Source organism: Aquarana catesbeiana, unplaced genomic scaffold (genome assembly GCF_042186555.1).
Source record: "Aquarana catesbeiana isolate 2022-GZ unplaced genomic scaffold, ASM4218655v1 unanchor239, whole genome shotgun sequence".
Lineage (NCBI taxonomy): Eukaryota > Metazoa > Chordata > Amphibia > Anura > Ranidae > Aquarana > Aquarana catesbeiana.
This window is the reverse complement of record NW_027362667.1, coordinates 212,626-233,619: the sequence shown is the minus strand read 5'-3', so window position 1 is coordinate 233,619 and position 20,994 is coordinate 212,626. Positions and strand designations below refer to the sequence as shown.

At 44.3% G+C, this 20,994-nt stretch overlaps 1 protein-coding gene across 1 annotated transcript in view; it reads right to left on the bottom strand.

The window, feature by feature from the left end:
- Window positions 1-20,994, bottom strand: part of LOC141122083 (uncharacterized) — a 260,915-nt gene that overhangs the window by 31,822 nt on the left and 208,099 nt on the right. The window contains exon 18 of the mRNA XM_073611888.1: window positions 10,581-10,729. Coding sequence (XP_073467989.1) covers window positions 10,581-10,729 — 149 coding nt within the window. The remainder of the gene's footprint in view (window positions 1-10,580; window positions 10,730-20,994) is intronic.

Genomic DNA, 20,994 nt, shown 5'->3' with positions numbered 1-20,994 from the left:
CAGAGAACCTGTCATGGTCGGAGGTAGAGGGGAAGCTGTCACCACTAAGGGACCAACCACCTTATTACCAGGGACCTCAGTGAGTAACGGAAGCAAGTACCGGAGCAGTATTCTCACCGAACAGGCATGGTGGAGAATTAGGAAACTATAGGCGGTGATCAAGCCAGGGACCCAACCAGCGGAGGTGACGCTTGTAGAGCAGCCTTGTGTTTCAAGCCAGGGACCGAGCAGGCCAGTGAAGTGAAGCTTGAGAAGTATTTGGAGTGCCAAGCTAGGGACCCAGCAAAGAGGCGGGGGTGACGCTTGAGGAAGATACCACCATGAAGATTGGAGAAGCTCAAGGGATTCAGAATCAGTGAATCAGAGGGTCTAGTGAGAGACCGGGAGCTCAGTGAGCTGAAGAACAACAAGGAGAAGTTGTAGTGAAAGAACTGTTATGCTTTGTGTTAGGAACTAGACTGTTGCCATAGGAGACAGCATTCCTGCATGTGCAGATATGGTGTCTTGCTGGATGCCTTTCCCTGCACGGCTGTCCTAGTAATGAAGTCCCAGAGTCTTCTAATTGAACTTGCAACTACATTAGTGTGTCCTGGCCCTAACCCTCTTTCCCACAAAAAGTTTATAAGAGAAATAAACATCTCTTTTGCATTTGCTACATTTTGCTACATTTGTAGTTGTTCAAGCAGTCGTTGACAGCCAGAAGCTCTTTTTCCCGTGAGTCACACTAGGTACCTGTGAATTTAGTGGCCAAAATTTCCCAATAAATGTACTCTAGTGAAGAGGCCTACAGGATTCTGAGTATGACAGCTGAGAGCGAAGGAGGAGTCCTCACTGACAGAATCAGGCTCTGAATAAGAACCTGTACAGAGCAGCGGCACCCCGACAGGGAGCTCAGAGGATGGAGGAGAGGTCCCTGCTAAGGTCAGGCATACCCGACCCCGGGTAGCTGAAGTGCTAGGAACACTTGATTTGTCTTATATGTAGCAGGATGCCAGTACTAGTGCCCCACTACCTTTTGGTAAACTGGCAGGCACCAGCGGCCTAGTACATCCTAGTCTTTTATATATCAGGACAGAAGTATTTCGTGTTGACCTTGTCGGGTCCCACAAATAGAGTCCAAGCTGGTGAGGTGGCTAGCACTAGTATCATCCTGCAGACACCAAGAATTCGACCACAGACCCATAGAGCCCATAGTGTTCTTCCAGATGTGCTTGTGCAAGTCCTGATTAGCAGCCCACAGATTGTGTAGCGCTCGTACTTCCCCCATTCACTGCCCCACCTGGAATTCAGGTGGAAACCGCAAATTTAACAACTCCCCTAGATTTTTTTTTTTTTGGTGTTTTTTACGGAAGATCTGTATCGATCGATTGTGAGCTGAAGGAATTTATACACACAACAGTACAGACAGTTCACATTGGAGACCCATCAAGGTTTATAAATGTAAAACTTTTTTGGGCCTAAAACCCAACGTGGGCGTTACTAAAAAGAATGAGCTGCGATCATATTGGTCCAGAGACCCGATTCATCATATGCCCGTGTTCTCTGCTGCAATGGCCAGGCATAGATATGAGATGATAATGTGTTTTATGTATTTTAGTGATCACACACTTTGTCGTCCTCGGGGTGACCCTGAATATGATCAGCTTTACAAAATTCCGCCCCTTATAAACTACCTCTCCCAGAAATTTTCAGATGTGTATACGCCCCAACAAACCATCTAAATAGATGAGTCCATCATACATTTCACTGGCCACCTTCCAATCAAACAGCATCTCCCCAGCAAGCGTGCCAGATCTGGGGTCCAAATGTAGAAGCTCTGTGATAGGGCCACAGGCTATACATGTCATTTTTTTTATATAATATATAAAATCCAACACAAACACCACTTTACATTAGTAAATTAACCACAATCTCTGGGAAACCTTCCCTGGACTTCCGGGTCTAGGGAGTCTGTGCAGCCCACGTGACACTTTTTAGACACAATCTAGGAATTGGCTTGTGGCACAGTGTGACCCAAATCCCGGGGCTTCCCCCAACGACTTGTAAAACATCCAACTTAGAAAGGAGGAGAAAGCCTGCTTGAGAACTAATGAATTGCTCGCAGTGAAGTGGAAGGACAATTAACCACCTTAATACCGGGCACTTTCACCCCCGTCCTGCCCAGGCCATTTCTCAGCTTTCATCGCTGTCACACTTTGAATGACAATTGCGCGGTCATGCTACACTGTAACCATGTGGATTTTTTTTATCATTTTCTTCACACAAATAGAGCTTTATTTTGGTGGTATTTAATCACTTCTGGATTTTTTATCTTTTCCTAAAAAAAAAAGCAACACAGCGCAGCTGTGATCGCCCCGTGGGCGCACGAGAGCGGCCGTTTTCGGCGCCATCATATGACGTCCACCCAGAACGAGAGCCGCCCCGTCATTTGACAGCGGGGTGGGTGGCAAGTGGTTAATTCCATTAATGCAGAAACTATGGTTCAAATTTGCACGGTATCTGATGTATTTGAAGAGCCTCTCTGTGTCCACGAATATAATCTTTATATGGGAGGGGTGGACTTCAATGACCAGATAATGAAGCTCTACTTATTTTCCCGTAAAGCCAGATGCTGGTACATGAAAGTGTCTGTATATTGTCAGAACTATTGAGTTTAAAATAAATGAATTTGTAATGGTCTAAATATATTATTTTTAAATGTGATTCTCTGGACATGAGTAGTAGCCATCTTGTTCAAAACATTTTTTTAAGAGATTAAACAAAGTTCACCGTCATTAGAGAAGAGATTTTCATAGAAAGGTTTTAAGGCCTCACCATATATTCTACACACCCTCACACCTGTATATATGTCAACCCCCCTCACACCTGTATATATGTCAGCGCCCCCACACACACCTGTTTTTATGTCAGCCCCCCTCACACTTGTATATATGTCAGCGCCCCAACACACCTATATATATATGTCATCCCCCACCTGTATATATGCCAGCCCCCCACACAACCCTGTATATGTGCCAGCCCCCCACACAACCCTGTATATATGCCAGCCCCCCACACCTGTATATATGTTAGCTCCCCACACCTGTATATATGTCAGTGCCCCCCTCCACATGCTTGTATATATGTCAGCGCCCCTACACACACCTGTATATATGTCACCCCCACCTGTATGTATGCCAGCCCCCCACACAACCCTGTATATATGCCAGCCCCCCACACAACCCTGTATATATGCCAGCCCCCCACACAACCCTGTATATATGCCAGCCCCTCACATACACAAATCTGTTAACACACAAGGCTCTGGCCCCTCCCTGTACACAAACAGCCCCCCCTCCCTTTTCCTCACAGCCCCTACTTGTAAAGAAGATCTTCCTACCTGGTCCCAGCCTGTTTTCACAAAGCTGACATGTTGCTGAGAAGTATTGTGCAGATCACATAGTAGCCAGAGGTGGCAGTAAAGAGCTCGATGTCTAATCTCAATGAGACGAGAAGAGCAGAAGCTGTGAAAATGTTTCTGTAATGCACAACACGGCTCCCCTTCACCCGTCCTGCCTTCTTCTGGGGCCCCTTACAGTTGTGACGGCTGTACCCCCCCTGATGGTGGCCATGGATAAGGGGCTCCTAGGTTTCAAATAACAGTGAACAGACATTGGGGCTGATTTACAAAACTTTTGCGCCGTGAGTTGAGGCGCACGGCGAGGCGCAATGTACATTTTGATATTTCCGAAACGTTTGCGCTGGTAACACATCGCTAATCAACATTTACGAAAGTAATCTCGGCGCACAGGAGGAGGCGATCAGTGCGCCACTATGGACATGGCGCACGGCATCTTCAATTCAAAATGAAAAGAAGCTGGAAGTGCCAATATTATGGGGTGATGTGAGGAAGTTTAGTAATAACTGCACAAGTAACAAATATCCCCAAAATAGAATGAGAAAGTAACTTTTTCTGAACAAGCCTGCTGTGCCTGCAAGTACATTTAGAACTGCGTGAGATCAATGTAAGCACTGCGCATGCGCAAGCAGCTCTTGTGCTCGTTCAAATACGTTTGTTCACTGCGCAGCCAAAATCTTAGTAAATGTCAAGCAATGTAAATGCAATTGTGTGGGTTGAACGTGTTACGTTGCCAACATGTGACATGTACCTTGTTATAATTATGTAAAAAGACTCTCGCTCCTCTAGCTCCTCCTAAAAGAGCATTTACCCTTCCCCCGCTAAGGCACATGATTTCCTAGGGCTAACTTTTTTGCTTTTAAAGGGGAACTCCACACTCCATTCTCCAATGCTCTTGTCTCCCCTTCTAATGCATATGTTTTATTTGGGCTAGTTTTTGCTTTTAAAAGGGGAACTCCACACTCCATTCTCAAAAGGCTGTGAGCTGCCTTCACCAATCCAAACCACATCCTTTTTCAGAGCAAACAACAGGGCCAGCTAGGAAAGGGGCGAGAAGAGTGATCGCCCAACCCCCTCCTGAACCATACAAGGCTACGTGCACTCAACATAGGTGGGTGCCTTTGGGGCATGTTGGGCTCAGCCCAATACCAACCACAAAGCACTTTGTACCCTCTAGTTTAAAGGGGCTTTCCATATTCTGTAAAGCCCCCCTGTCTGCAGGCCCCCACAACCCCGGCCTAGGGTTGTGTGGAAGAGGCCCTTGTCCCCCTGAATATGGGAACAAGGTGGTTGACTTTTGGGGTGCCTGAGCCCCTCTTGCCCCCAAGAGTACACCCCCTTCAATGGGCTGGCTTGCTGTGTTTGGCTAGGGGTTTGTTAGTGTGTGGGAGGGGCACAATCTTTTTTTAGTTTGGGGTGGGATTTTTGATGTGTGGGTTCTCAATTTAAGCCTTAACAGACCCAAATGGCCTTGTATGTATTGGGGGGGCAGGCTATTTTTTGTTTTGTGTTAAAATCTTGCAGCTGCAATGTCAATTTGTAAGTTTGCTCTAAAGCCGTACATCTTTGAAGCAGCATTTTGGATACATTCTACAGATGTACCACTTTACAGGCAGAGTAACCCCCCCCCCCCCAAGTTACTAGATTTTAATCAATTTTGCATTTTTAAAGGCACTTCTTGTTTCATGCTTTAGGGTTGTCCAAATTGGTGACATTGATCTATGTCCCTCAGGATGAGACCTGGGCCCCCATACCCATTTTAAGGCCAATAACTAGAATATAAGCCAGCCAAGTGGGGACTAGCAAAATTAACAAGTCAGTTTCCATAGACTGCAATGGTATTTGTTGTCTAACTTTTGCCCATGTTAGGCTCTTTGTTTGCCCCCTGGACCAGGCGGTGTTTGTCTCATCTTTAATTTGGTAGCATGCTGGAAGATGTGCTTAATTTTGGACAGGGGGTTGGCTTATTTTGTGCTATCTGCATTTGGGTTGTTCTGGGCATGCTCAGGGACTTTGCTTTTTTGGTGCTTTTTGTGTGTGAACAGCACTTGGATGTTTCTTGGCATGCTCATAGAGTGTGTTTTTTGGGTTAGTAATTTAAGGACATCCTTAACAGGTGTACCCACTTTGAAGTTCAGTCTCTACATTTGGGTGAACTTGTGTTTTGTGTGTTTCATGGACTGTGCATGTGTTTTCAATTGCCTCATTAGCACACAAACCTATTTCATATAAAGCTTGCAGATAGCATTCTTTACCTTGCCTTGAAAAGAGGCAAGATTGTGTGTGTGGGGGCGGCAAGAGAGTACATTTGGGTGTCCTTATTGAGTTTGTAACACATGTATTTTCTCTTTGTATTTTATTTGTTATGTCTTTGCAAAACAGATTTTTTTTTATTTTGGTTTATTGTATTTTTTGGGTGGGGGATATTTTCCCCTGAAATTATTTTGATGTTGTCAATGTGTGTCGTTTGTAGGTTGTTCGCTTTGATTTAATTGTCTGTGCTGCATTATTTTGCAAAATCTTTCTCAAGATGTTGTGAAAATTTTTAAATCCTTAATAGATATCCATTTATGGGTGCAGTTCTTTTATCTCCTGTTAATTTCCAATGCAAAATGGTCAGACCTAAAAAAACATATTCTGTTAGTGTCCCAAATTTAACCTACATGTGTTTTTTGCTTTCATTGCTCTTTTCCAAGTCCTGTTTTGGTGACCAATAAAATTTCCTGCAAATTTTGATGTTTGTGTTTTTTTCTTACTGCTCGTGCAACAGATTTCCCAGCTGCAGCTTAACTAGGCTGATTGGCATTGGAAGACAAAACAGGTGTGATTTGTCAGTTACTTTCCTGGTGCCTTCATGGTAGCATATGCATGGATTGTGTGTATGCTGCCATGGATAGTCACCAAGAAAGGAAAAAAATTACAGAGCGGTAAGTATTCAATTTTCCTTTTTAGCACAGTGGTTCTCAGCCTCAGTCCTCAAGTACCCCCCCCCCCCCCGACAGGACATGTTTTGTGAATTTATCTCATCTAAAATAGCTGTCCAAGATACCAAGCCATTGACTGTGATTTAAAGCACCTGTGCAAGATGAAGGAAAACCTGCAAACATGGCCTGTTGGGGGTACTTGAGGACAGGGTTAAGAAGCACTGATCTAAAATTGAGCTCAAGACAATCCTATTCTAATTGTGAGCATTTGAGGGAAACCAAGTGAGTGTTAGAACCCTTCCTTGTCTTTTTTAGGTTGGGCTTTGTGTCCCTTTTCCTAAAATTGTCTTCACTTCCTGTCACATACCCAAACAGGAAGTGAGGGTAAAACCCTACCAATGTCTTTTCTTGGGGACACACAGGTCAATCTAACTAGTGTCCACATTAAGCAAATTGCACTCTAGCACTTTGTGGTGTACACCCCAAATTATTAGGTAGTTTTAGGGTTTAGTAAAGGCAAATCCACTCTGCAATACAAGTGTAGTCGCTGTAAATCTGAGGGGAAGCACTGGTGATTTTATCATCCAATCATGTAGAAGCAAAGATGGTGTATTTTTATCTTCCTTGCATGTCCCCCTCAGATCTCCAGCAACTGAACTTCCAAGTGCACTTGTAGTGAAAAGTAGATTTGCCTTTAGTAAATAAACCCCAAAGTCCAAGATACCTAATAATTTGGGGTGTACACAGCAAAATGCTATAGTGCAATTTACCTAATGGGGAAACTATTTAGATTGACCTGTGTGTCCCCAAGGAAAGACATTGGTAGGGTTTTACCCTCACTTCCTGTTTGGCTATGTGACAGGAAGTGAATAAATTTGAAGGAGAAAGTGGCAGAATTTGGGAGGTGTCTTCACCCTATCAGGGGTGCAGACATACCCAAAAACTGACCAGACTTCTAATCCCTCTGCACTCTATCCCCAAGCAAAAATAAGAAAGGATTTTGTTTAGTTTAACTTTGCAAAGACACACTCCTAAGTATAACTGTGATGCATGTCAGTGGCCCATTTAGACCTTGTTTAATAGAATACTCCAGTTGCCTTTCACTAGAAACATTTGTTAGTCCAGTCCTGGAAATCTGCATCTGCTTTACTATTAATTTCCCTAAAAATTGGGTTTCTGCAGCTAGATCAGCCAAATGCATCTATATGTGCGACCGCCGTGTATATGAGATGTGCGAGTGCTGTGTGTGCGGAGGTATGCGCATATGTGGTTCTAGGAAAGCGGTGGCCAGAATGACATCATGCCCCCTACAGGAAGTTACTTGTACTGCTGCTAAGTTCTCTGAGGAAGAGATGATCCTTATTTGCACATTAAGAAAAAAAATTATTTTTCTAACATGGGGTGATGTTTGTGTGGGTGCCTAACACACATTCATACATATGAGGGCCAATTTAGACAGGTACCGGTTTACACCATGTTTTTAGAGTATGGACAGAAACTGGAGTACCTGGAGGAAACCCACGCAGGCACAGGGAGAACATGCAAACTCCAGGCAGATGGTGTCACAGGCGGGATTCAAACCAGCGACCCTTTTTGCTGCTAGGTGAAAGTGCTAACCACTACACCACTGTGCTGCACAAATATGTATCTATAGATGTAGGTTCTTGTATCCACTTGTGAAAATACAAGGGGGTCATGGCACATCTAAAGTCCAAATTTGGCACTTAAGATGGTCATGCACTATATGCAATCTGATTGGCCAATCTCTGCACAACTCGATATTTCAGAAAAATAGGTAATAAGAAGACGCACTTGAACATTTAATTCAAATTTTTGGAAGTCAAACAGGCTCTTGCACTAAATCTAATTTTTTATTTTTTTTTTATTTTTCAATTTTTTTAAGATTGCAGTGTATGGTCACTTTTAAAGATCAAGATCTGAAAATATTAATTTCTTGGGTTTAGAAACACTTTTCTGTTCTTTGTAATGTATTGAAATATTTGTGTAAAAATAGAAAAACAAACAAACATTTCAACGATATATGAAGTAATAGGAATGAGATTAGCATCAAAAGGGGTAATTAAGTGAGAACAACTACTAATTACCTAACAAGACACATCCAATGAGATGGGCGTGCGCTATTATCAATGAGAAAACAGCCGTTACCCTGGCAACAGTTGCTGTTTACATATTTATTATCGCGTTGTGGGTCTGCGCGCGCCGGTTCACACACCCAATCAATGATTTATCCAGGGCAACAATTAAGGTATGAACCGGCGCAGTAAATCAGCCCCATTGTGTGCTCGGGTTTATACTGTCAGTCAGTGGAAAGTGCCTATAGTGCTGACAAATACAACTACCGCTTACATCAGAAGTGACAGTTCTGTGTATCTATGTTCCTGACCACTGCACTCTATACACAGGGCTGTATATGACATGTTCCTGACCACTACACTCTATACACAGGACTGTATATGACATGTTCCTGACCACTGCACTCTATACACAGGACTGTATATGACATGTTCCTGACCACTGCACTCTATACACAGGACTGTATATGACATGTTCCTGACCACTGGACTCTGTACACAGGACTGTATATGACATGTTTGTGACCACTGGACTGTATATGACATGTTCCTGACCACTGCACTCTATACACAGAACTGTATATGACATGTTCCTGACCACTGCACTCTATACACAGGAATGTAGATAACATGTTCCTGACCACTACATTCTATACACAGGACTGTATACGAAATGTTCCTGACCACTGCACTCTATACACAGGACTGTATATGACATGTTCCTGATCACTGCACTCTATACACAGGACTGTATATGACATGTTCCTGACCACCGCACTCTATACACAGGACTGTATATGACATGTTCCTGACCACCACACTCTATACACAGGGCTGTATATGACCTGTTACTGACCACCGCACTCTATACACAGGACTGTATATGACACGTTCCTGACCACCGCACTCTATACACAGAACTGTATATGACATGTTCCTGACCACTGGACTGTATATGACATGTTCCTGACCACTACATTCTATACACAGGACTGTATACGAAATGTTCCTGACCACTGCACTCTATACACAGGGCTGTATGTGACATGTTCCTGACCACTGCACTCTATACACAGGACTGTATATGACATGTTCCTGACCACTGCACTCTATACACAGGGCTGTATATGACATGTTCCTGACCACTGCACTCTATACACAGGACTGTATATGACATGATCCTGACCACTGCACTCTATACACAGAACTGTATATGACATGTTCCTGACCACTGCACTCTATACACAGGGCTGTATGTGACATGTTCCTGACCACTGGACTGTATATGACATGTTCCTGACCACTGCACTCTATACACAGGACTGTATATGACATGTTCCTGACCACTGAACTCTATACACAGGACTGTATATGACATGTTCCTGACCACCGCACTCTATACACAGGACTGTATATGACATGTTCCTGACCACTGAACTCTATACACAGGACTGTATATGACATGTTCCTGACCACTGCACTCTATACACAGAACTGTATATGACATGTTCCTGACCACTGCACTCTATACACAGGGCTGTATGTGACATGTTCCTGACCACTGGACTGTATATGACATGTTCCTGACCACCGCACTCTATACACAGGACTGTATATGACACGTTCCTGACCACCGCACTCTATACACAGGACTGTATATGACATGTTCCTGACCACCACACTCTATACACAGGACTGTATATGACACGTTCCTGACCACCGCACTCTATACACAGGGCTGTATATGACACGTTCCTGACCACCGCACTCTATACACAGGGCTGTATATGACACGTTCCTGACCACCGCACTCTATACACAGGGCTGTATATGACACGTTCCTGACCACCGCACTCTATACACAGGGCTGTATATGACACGTTCCTGACCACTGCACTCTATACACAGGGCTGTATATGACATGTTCCTGACCACTGCACTCTATACACAGGACTGTATATGACATGTTCCTGACCACTGCATTCTATACACAGGGCTGTATATGACATGTTCCTGACCACCGCACTCTATACACAGGACTGTATATGACACGTCTAAATCCTCATTCTCCCCTTCTGAATGTTCTTCTTTCACCCAGTCTTTTAGATCCTGATCTGTGGCATGTTTTTGGAGTTCTATCAGTGTATGGTCCAGGAGACTAATTACCTGTGTCAACATTGGCATAGCAATCTGTGCTTCTTGTGTGGTGGCTGCAGTTTTAGCCACCTTGTCAGCAAGAGGACCATCTAGGGGACCATCGGACCACACCTTGGGATTCACTGGTATTTCCTGGACATCTGCTAGGATTTCTTTTGCTAAGTATATAGGGTTTTCAGGGCAAAAGATGTTCATTTTCGAGGACTCTACCCTTAGTCCCCCTTCGGGAGTGGCTCTCACTGAAATTTGCAATATCCCCATAAGGTCTCTACCCAATAAACTGACTGGACACTTTGGTATAATTCTGAAACTGTGGACTATTGAAGGACCCATTTCTAACAGGTTTACCTCTAAGGGAGGGGTTTGGAAGGTTTAAGTGGGGAGGCCGTTAATTCCCATAGAAGGTTCAGCTTGGATCATCTCTCCATTCCAAAATTCTTGGGACAGTGTGCTGCAAGTAGCACCACTATCTACAAGAAATGGTATATCCCTACCATTTACACAGAGGGATATCATGGGTTCTTCCCTGTAGTGGAGAGAAATCAAAGGAAAAGCTGGTTCCCCACCTTCCGGGCAACTTCATTGTGGGGCCTGAGTCCCCCAGTCAACCTGAAACCTCGGAGGTCTTTCTGTGGAACCTGGCATCTGTTTGGGTTCAAATTTGGAACCCCCCACTTATCTCTGGCTACCTCACCTCGTGAGGGCTGTTCATTTTCCAATGAATATGGTCCCCACAATTGAAACACCCCATCTTTTGTGGCTGTGTATTCTTATTAGGATATGGTGACCTTGAATAAGGTCCTCGACCCCTAAATCTGCCTCTTCCTCTGCCCCTACCTCTCTGGTACATGTCTGTTTGGAAGTGGGTACTTATTGGTTTCTCTCTGGGCACCTCGAAACACCATGCTGCATCCTTTTCTGTTAAAGCCTTTTTAAATGTATCATGTGTTTGTCGTGGCCAATCTGAAATTTGTTGTTTAACCATTATTTGCTGCTGTGGTTTTTTTTATTATCAAATTTTTTATTTATTTTCCATTATATACATTACTTCATACTTTGAATCTACAATATTCAAGTTTATCCAAATAGATACATTTATCTTAACAATTAACAATTCTTCCCCCTTTCAAGCACAAAAAAAAAAACCAATAAAATTTAAACACCTTCCCCCTTCCTTTTTTCTCCCACCCCTACACCAGTAGTGCTCCCACCCCCACTCATCTCTTCCTCTGGATATAGTGTTTCCATTGTGCTCCACACTTCCCTTCCAAATCCACAAAATTGAAAAGTCATTCCGTCCTTGTGAGAAAAAAAACAAAAACAAAAACAAACCCTCAGCCTGTACAAAAAAATTCTGTTTAGGAGGCTACTAAGCCAATTCAAATCACTCTTAAGCGTCAACCTTAATATCCCCAAAAAAAAAAAAAAATTAGAGAGAACTATATGAGGCTTCTATGAGCCATACATCCTTCATAATCAGTGAGTAAATATGCCCTCTTCCCTTTACTATATCTATTCAAACTATCCATTCTCTTCTGTGCCCCCCTTCCTCCTTAAGTGTTCTATCCCTTCCTATTTCCCACCTATTATCCCTTCCCCGTATTCAACCCCAGGTGAAAAGGTGAAAAAAACTAATAAGGGAGAAGAAGAGAGAGAAATTTTTTTTTTTATTATATCCCCCCCCCCCAAGTTCCATGAAACAAAAAGTTCCAGGGCGTCACCTCTATTGGTCCGGGGGATAACCTTTCAACCCAAGAAGCAATTGCTTCCCAGAACACCTTAATCTTAGGGCAAGACCACCATAGGTGGAGAAAGGTGCCTTCCTGTCCGCACCCTCTCCAACATCTGGCGTCTGCCATCGGGAACCTCTTTGTTATCTTAACTGGGGTCCAATACCACCTAGTCAAAAATTGATATGACATTTCTTGAATCTGAGAGCTTATAGACGTAGAATGCGTCAAATTAAATAGTTTCTTAATTTGTGCTGTGGTAAGATTATGACCTAGTTCTCCTTCCAATTCTCTAATAAAGTGTGGAACTGTTCGATTTTGTGTCGCGAGAATCAGTCTATACATCTGTGACATCAAGTGTCTTTCAGTGGGTATATTTACACACATGGATTCAAAAGCAGTAAGAGAACTCACTGGTCTCATCCTGGGTTTCAGGCCCTTGAAAAAGCAACCCAATTGATGGTATCTCCACTCCTCCATAGGTATCCTCCCCATTTTCAATGTCAAATCTCGCAGGGGGGTTAATGTTCCATGAGGGGCAAATTTGCCACATGTCGTATCCCCATCCTTCCCCCAGGCTCCAAAAAATCCCACCTCCTCCCATGGAGGAAACCATGGGTACCCCTCCAATGGGGTCAGAGGGGATATCCGAGGAGCATAGTCTCCTGATTGATTTATCCCAAATTAAGAATGTGCTCTTTGTTAATGGTGACATCCATTTTGAAAGGCCCCTGTCTGTACTCGGAATCCACGGGATTCCGGCCAGCTTCCTGCCTGCCATTATCTGCTCTATGGAGACCCATATTTTCTTAGCGGAGTTGTGGCACCAGTTCAGGATCCGCACTAAAGACATTGCTCTATAATATAAAGCTACATCTGATAGTCCCATTCCCCCTTCCAATTTGCCTCTACGCAAAACATCATACGCCAATCTGGGATGTTTATCACTTCATACAAATGCTATGAAGGCCTTACGTAAGGTTTTAAAAAAAACTTTGTGGGAAAGATAAAATATTTTGGGTAGTACACTCATCTTTATGGTGCTGACCCTTCCAAACCACGTTAATAACTGGCCCCTCCATTTCTGCAGGTCCCCCATTACCCCCTTCATTAAGGAACCATAGTTTAAATCATACAGTAGTTCAGGATCTGCTGTGATATGTATTCCCAAATATGCCAAAGAGTTTTTGTTCCAAATAAAGGGATAAGAATTTTGCAAAATCGTTTTCATCCCTAAGGAGACATGACTAGGTAACAGTACAGACTTTTCAAAATGTATTTTGAAGTTAGATAAGTCTCCGAACTTAGAGACCTCTGCCATCAAGGCCGGTAGTGATGTCTGTGGTGACGAAAGATAAAATAATAATTCGTCGGCATATGCCGAGACTTTATATTCAACTGATCTGACCCGTACCCCCTGAATTTCAATGTTTCCCCTCACTTTGCAAAGAAATGGTCCTAATATCATAGCGAACAACAGCGGGGATAATGGACACCTTTGTCTTGTGCCATTGCGTATTTGGAAATAATCCGACAGTGTGCCATTTACTTTGACTCTCGGTGTCGCATATAATGCTGCAACCCAGCCCATCACGCGTTCCCCAGACCAACCCCTTAGCACCTCCGTCATGAATCCCCAGTTCACCCTGTCAAACGCCTTTTCAGCATCCATTGACAATATCACTCTTGGGGCCTTGTCAGGGCCGTGTGGCATCCAATGAAGGGTGTGTAATGCCCGAATGGTATTATTTCTGGCCTCACAGCCCTTCATAATTCCTGTCTGATCAGAGTGAACTAGTTTCACTATATGATCCTGTAACCGAAAAGCCAAAATTTTTGCTAAAACCTTAGTGTCTGAGTTTAACAAGGAGATGGGTCTGTAGTTTGCGCACTGCTGAGTATCTTTCCCTGGTTTAGGAAGTATCGTTATGTATGCCAACAAGGCCTCTGGAGGTAATGGATTGGAGGCATTAATTGAATTAAAGTAGCTACATAACGGGCCTCCTAATCTGGTAATACATTTCTTATAATATGAATTGTTGAGCCCATCTGGTCCTGGGCTTTTACCTTTTGGCAGACTCGGTGTTACTTCATTTAATTCATTAATATAAAATGGTCTATCTAATTCCTCGATTACCGCGGGCAACAGCGAGGGCAATTTTCTATATACTCTCGAATTTCTAATTTACGCTGTTCTCCCGTCGCATTTGGCGAAACAGCATGAATATTATATAAAGCCTTATAAAATTTGTGAAATTCTGCTGCAATGGCTTGAGATTCCACTATCTTTTTATTTTGGACTATTAGGCTATGCACATGCCTGGATTCTTGTTGTTTTTTAAGCTGTCTAGCAAGTAGCCAACCACATTTATATCCCTGCTCATAAAACCGATGCGCATAGTATCTATGCTTGTTTTTAGCTTTGCGGTCTAGGCATTGTGCTGAGTTATATCTCAAGTCCTCCAATTGTTGGGAATCTGCTGGGTCCAAGTGTCTTTTATGTTTGATTTCTAATTCATTAATCTCTTTCAATAAATCTACTATTTCTTTTTGTTTCTCTTTTTTAATCCGTGACCCATGTGCTATCAGTTCGACCTAATCACTGATTTGTGGGCTTCCCAAACAGCCTGCTCTGAAACTTCTTCAGGCATATTTGTTTCAAAATATGTTTTAATCTTACAAGATAAAGCCTCCACCACTTTATTACCGTCCAGTAAAGATTCATTCAACCGCCAAGTTCGTTCTATGTGGCCTGCAGAAATTGGAAGGAAAGTCACGGTAATCGGAGCATGGTCTGAAATTGTTATTGGTTCTATAGTGAAAGAACGGGTCCTTTCAAGATAGAACTGCTCCACCAAAAAAAGATCTAGGCGAGAATAAGTATTGTGTACTTTGGAATAACAACTATAATCCCTTTTCCCATAATGTGTTACACGCCATCCATCCACCAAGTGAAAGGAACGTAAGAACTGTTTTAGATGCTTTAACGCTTTAAAAGATATGTGAGTTTTGCCAGTTGACGTATCTATCTTTGAATCTAGGGTAAGGTTAAAATCTCCCCCCAGCATCAAAAGGCCCTCCCTGAATTCCTCCAACAGCTTCAGAGTCTTTACAAGGAAATTGACCGTTCCGGTGTTTGGTGCATATATTGAGGCAAATGTATAGCAGAAGCCGTGAAGACTTCCCTTTACAAACAGGAAGCGACCCTTTGGGTCTATTTATGAGGCTATTACAACCAATGGACATGTCTTTCTAAAGGTTATGGTTACCCCCCTTGCTCTCGCAATCGGGGATGGTGCATGAAACCACTGGTTAAACACATGCACGGGCATGTTTGGAATGGAACCCTTCATGAAGTGCGTCTCCTGCAAGAAAACCACGTCACCCCTAAGGTGGAGTAGTTCCTGCCAAAGACGACCCCTTTTTTGTGGTGAACATAAACCTCTCACGTTATATGATATCACCTTTATTGGGGCTGCCATATCCGATAATACTATTGCCCAATATAATCATCCAGTAGCTAGAGTGTCTCTTTTCTCCCAGCAGGTGTCCCCGGGGGGTGAAAAAAAAAAAGGGAAGTATTCCAAAAAGAGAAGTAAACCCCCCCCACACCATCCCTCCCTCCCCCTCCCCCTCCCCCTCCCCCCCACTCTCCTCCAACCCAATATTCCACTTTAGGGAATATGTACTAAACGATAAAGAACTCTGAGAGGGAGTGTCTCCCCCCCTAGACCTCTCCACCTTCCTGCTACACCGCAGGATATCAAGTCCCTTATATCGGACCTGGCCTACTGGGCGACCCATACCCATCCTCCCACGCATTAGTATATATCCCTCCCCCCCTCCCGGGCATCATAATATATTCCCCTTTATTTATAACTGCATCCGGCTATTTTTCCCCTTTATAGAGACCTTCCCTATCATCCCTCTTACTCATATACACTATGCGGGGTAACCCCCCCCCTTTTTCCCCTATAAATATGGGGGGGGAGAAGTAGCAGGGAAGAAAGGAGGAGAGGAAGAGAAGAAAAAAAAACACCCACCTATTCATATGTTATTCACCTTAACAAACACCTCCATTCTGAAAATAATCTCATATTCCCACCCCGTCCCCTCCCTCCATTACTTATCCTCTTATACACCAGACATCATGTCTTTCTATACACTGGGGGGACACAGGGGGTTTTTATCCTCCATCTTTACAATTCTCTCTTTATGTCGGATTAAATTACTAAAAAATATATATGTATACTCTTATATGGAATCCACCAGATCTTCTGTTGTTGTATATGCAATAGGTATATCATGAAGTCACATATGTTCCAAAGGATGCATACATGAGCCCATGTACACACACTTATAAACACAGCCCCCGTTTACAAGACTGACTGTGAGAAATATACATGTATATATATAAGTGTGCCAAAACATACCTGATCACAAAAGTATGTGTAAATAAATAAATGAACCCGTGCCGTCTAACACCAACTGTGTGTAAAGAGCGTGTGCTCATATACACATCCCGTGTGTATATTCTTTATGAGATCCACCAGATCTCTGTTGTTGTATATGCAATAGGTATATCATGAAGTCACATATGTTCCAAAGGATGCATACATGAGCCCATGTACACACATATACACATACAAACATATTCCTTGTTTGCGCAACTAACTGTGGATGTAGACTCCAAATACAAGTAAACAAAAAAAACCCCACATATTCATATTCATATTCACCTTGACAAACACCTCCATTCTGAAGATAATCTCATATTCCCACCCCGTCCCCTCCCTTCATTACTTATCCTCTTATACACCAAATTTCATGTCTTTTTAAACACTGGGGGGACGCAGGGTATTTTATCCTCCATCTTTACAACTCTCTCCTAGTGTTAGATTAGGTTATTAAAAAATATATATATATTTTATATTATATATATATATATATATATATATATATATATATATATATATATATATATATATGTAGGAAGGCCAGTATGGTGGCCTGAATTTATGGGAGGAGCCCGGGGGGTATTTAAGCAGCCCGCTCACCTGTGGTGCTTGTCGGTTTCCTGTGCGCGATATACGTCACTAGGCCGACTATTCCGATTTCAGCGTTCGCAAATACTTGGCTCCCGCATTTCGTGATCTCCATGCCCGAGAGTCTTTGAAGTCCGCGTTTATCGATTCGTTCGCACCACGCGTCTGGCTGGGCTGTCGCAGGTAGGGTCCCCTCGGATTTTTGTTTTTTCGTACGTTATGTCATGTCACTAAACCGTGGTATCACAATTACGAATCACTTGCAAATTTCACGAACGTAACCGCATGTGTATTACTCGCACTGTCATCATGTTACCATTTCGCGTTATCTGAGGAAACCATAGCGACGCAAGCGTCGCTTCATTTCAGACAGGTCTTAATTGTTAAACATGTGTCAGCAGACAGCCATAGCGATTCGTAAATGCATAAATCTTTTCGAACCACGTCAGTTCGATACCAATCATTTCTCATTTCTGAAACATTTCTAAATACATTTCTAACATTTCAAACCATTTCAATCATTTCTCATTTCAGTCACCTACCGCGCTCCGATTCGAATCCAGTCGCACCTTAAAGATGCACCGATTCACTCCGGTGTGCCCCAGTAGTCACGGCCTCATTTCAGTACATGCTCCAGAGTCACGTTATTATCAGTCATTCGTACCTCTGTCATGGTTATCATTTCATTACCACGTATCACGTTCCGACATGAATTCAGTCGCATGGGAATGCACCGATTCATCTCGGCGTGCCCCAGGATTGGCCACATTTCAGTACATGCTCCGGAGTCCGAGTCGTAGTCAGTCGCTACAACAGCATGACCGATTCGCGCCTCCGTCATGGCAAACGATATGTTACACCTGCACTTACCGCGCTCCGCTTCGAATCCAGTCGCATCCTCCATGCACCGATTCGTTACGGCGTGCCCCAGGGCTCGGCCTCATTTCTGAAACATGCTCCAGAGTCCGGATCATAGCTAGTCGCAGATATCGGGCGACTGATCCGCATCTCTGTCATGCCATTACTACCATTTCACTCCCACAGCGCATCACCGTTTCGAAACCAGTCGCATCTGAGATGCACCGATTCGTCACGGAATGCCTCACTTGTTTCGGCCGTATCCATACCTATACCAGAGCTCGGTTCGTTGCCAGTCGCAAAATACGGCACAACCAATTCGAGCCTCGGTCAAGGTAAACATTTCTCTCATTTCATTTCATACTGCGCTCCGATTCAAATCCAGATGCATCAATCAGGCACCGATTCGTCCCGGTGTGCACCAATGTTTTTCAGTTGCCTCATTTCAGTACATGCTCCAGAGCCCGGTTCACGGTCGGATCAGTCACGACACGACCGGGCCGGGCCTCTGTCATGGAGTTCACTCATTTCATAATCAAGGCAAACATTTCAAATCATTTCATTGTCACAAAGATTGCTAGCACCATGCAAATTGTCGCTTCAAGTTAGTTAGCAATCCCTTCACGAATTATCACCTTTCATTTTCCTCTAGGTCAGTCAAAGTTCAGTAGGTCCACCCTGCACCAGGTTGGACGATATCCCCCCAGGTAAAAAAAAAAAAAAAAAAAAATGGGAGAATAAGTCGGGTAAGTATGACTCAGGGGATCAAAGAAAAACTTGAAATTCATGTCACCCCAATAGGTTACAGTCAACTGGAAAATAAGAGCTCAAGACAGGAGATTCTCACCAGATCAACTATGTCTCAGGCCGGCAGCGAAGACTTCACGGCCCCCCTGTCACCTTCCCCGGTCTCAGAGAGCGGCAGCGTGCAGTCCCTCAGGGGATGGACTATCCCCAAACTGACGGCAGACCTCAGACGCAGAGGTGTCCCCTTCCCCGCCACAGCGAGGAAAGGGGAGCTCTTCAAACTCCTCTTCCCCCCACCAGCAGCAGGACCCAGTACCCAACAGGCATCCCTCCAGTCAATATCATCAGCTATCTCACAATTACACACGATGGTGTCATCCCTGTCTACCTCGGTTACAGACGTCCAAACCAGGGTGGCACTCCTGGAGGCTCGACCGGCCACGGCTGTCCCTGACCCAATCGCAACTCAAACCTTGACACCCCTTCCTGCAGGTACCTCAGGCTGGAGCCCCATTGTCTACCCCTCCCATTTGGTCCCAACCAGTATCAGGAAGGACATTTTGGACGGCAGGGACATCAACCTGGCCTCTCTCCTTATTTCCGTGCACGATCTGGCAGAAAATAAGGCCTACTCCTGGGGTGACATATCGGTGGTCCTTAAAGCCAAAGACCCCAGATTGAACCGCAAGTTATCGGTCCCAGAATTTACCCTGGCCTTTGGCATGCTCAGAGACGTCTTATGTTCAGCCACCCCCAGCAGACGGGAAGAGCTGGACTTGTATCTCCATACGGTGGTAGACTTGGGCTACAAGTATGGAGGATTTGCGTTTTATGATTACCACCGTTCCTTTTCCGCTAAGGCCGCCGCCAGACTCACACAGTTCCAGACTACGACAAATTGGAGTCTCATGGACACAGAGCTCTTCTGCCGCCACTTTGCTGGCTTACGCTCACCTCTGTGTGCGATTTGTCAGTCCTCCACCCACACTGCCACCTGGTGCGCCAATGCGGCGATCAGACGGCCCTTCGAGTTTCCCTCTACCTCGGGTACAATTCAGGGTCAGTCGCCCCCTGAACCAACGCCTCAGGTGGACAAATTCGGACGTCCAGTCCGAACCGTGGGAGGGGCAGCCATCTGTAATAACTACAACTACGGGTCCTGCAACTTCAGCCAGTGCCGCCTACTCCACATCTGCACCTTATGTCAAAGAGCACACCCAAGGAATTTGTGTGAAGTCAAACAACACAAGAGGGCATGACTAAGCCGGATCAACCTCTTATGGTTAGGACTGTACCTCACCTCACATCCCACCCCTTCCCTGGCCACCTACCTTATCCATCACAAATTCACACACACCAAGGGCTGTACCAAAAAGCAGTTGCAGTCTCTCCTGGGAATGCTTAATTTCGCCATGCAAATTATTCCACAAGGCCGCACCTTTGTATCACGCCTGCTTAGATTCCTGTCAGAAACTCAAGACCCCGATCAGATCTTAAATCTAGACTCCGCAGCTATAGCGGACCTATCTATGTGGGAGGAATTCTTGTCCGCCTGGAATGGCATATCCCTATTTATACCCATGGTTTCGCCCCTGTCACCCCAGGTAGTGACAGACGCTGCAGCCTCCACAGGTTTCGCGGCAATTTTTGGCCACCATTGGTTTTCAGGACCCTGGCCTCAACAGATACTGTTGATACCCGGTTTTACTCAAACATCTGCCCTCTTTGAACTTTATCCCATAGTGGCAGCTGCACAGCTCTGGGGCCACCACTGGACAGGACAAACCGTAGTCTTCACCACCGACAACCAGGCCACAGCAGACATTATCAACAGAGGCAGGTCCAAGTCCCTAGCAGTCATGTCCTTCCTGCGCAGATTGGTACAACTGTCTTTACAACATCAGTTTAATATACACTGTGCATTTATTCCCGGCAGATACAACTTAGCTGCTGACGCACTGTCACGTTTTAATTATACCTCCTTTTTTGAACAGGTTCCCGAAGCCGAACCAATGTCGGCCCCTATCCCTGTCTGGTCACAAC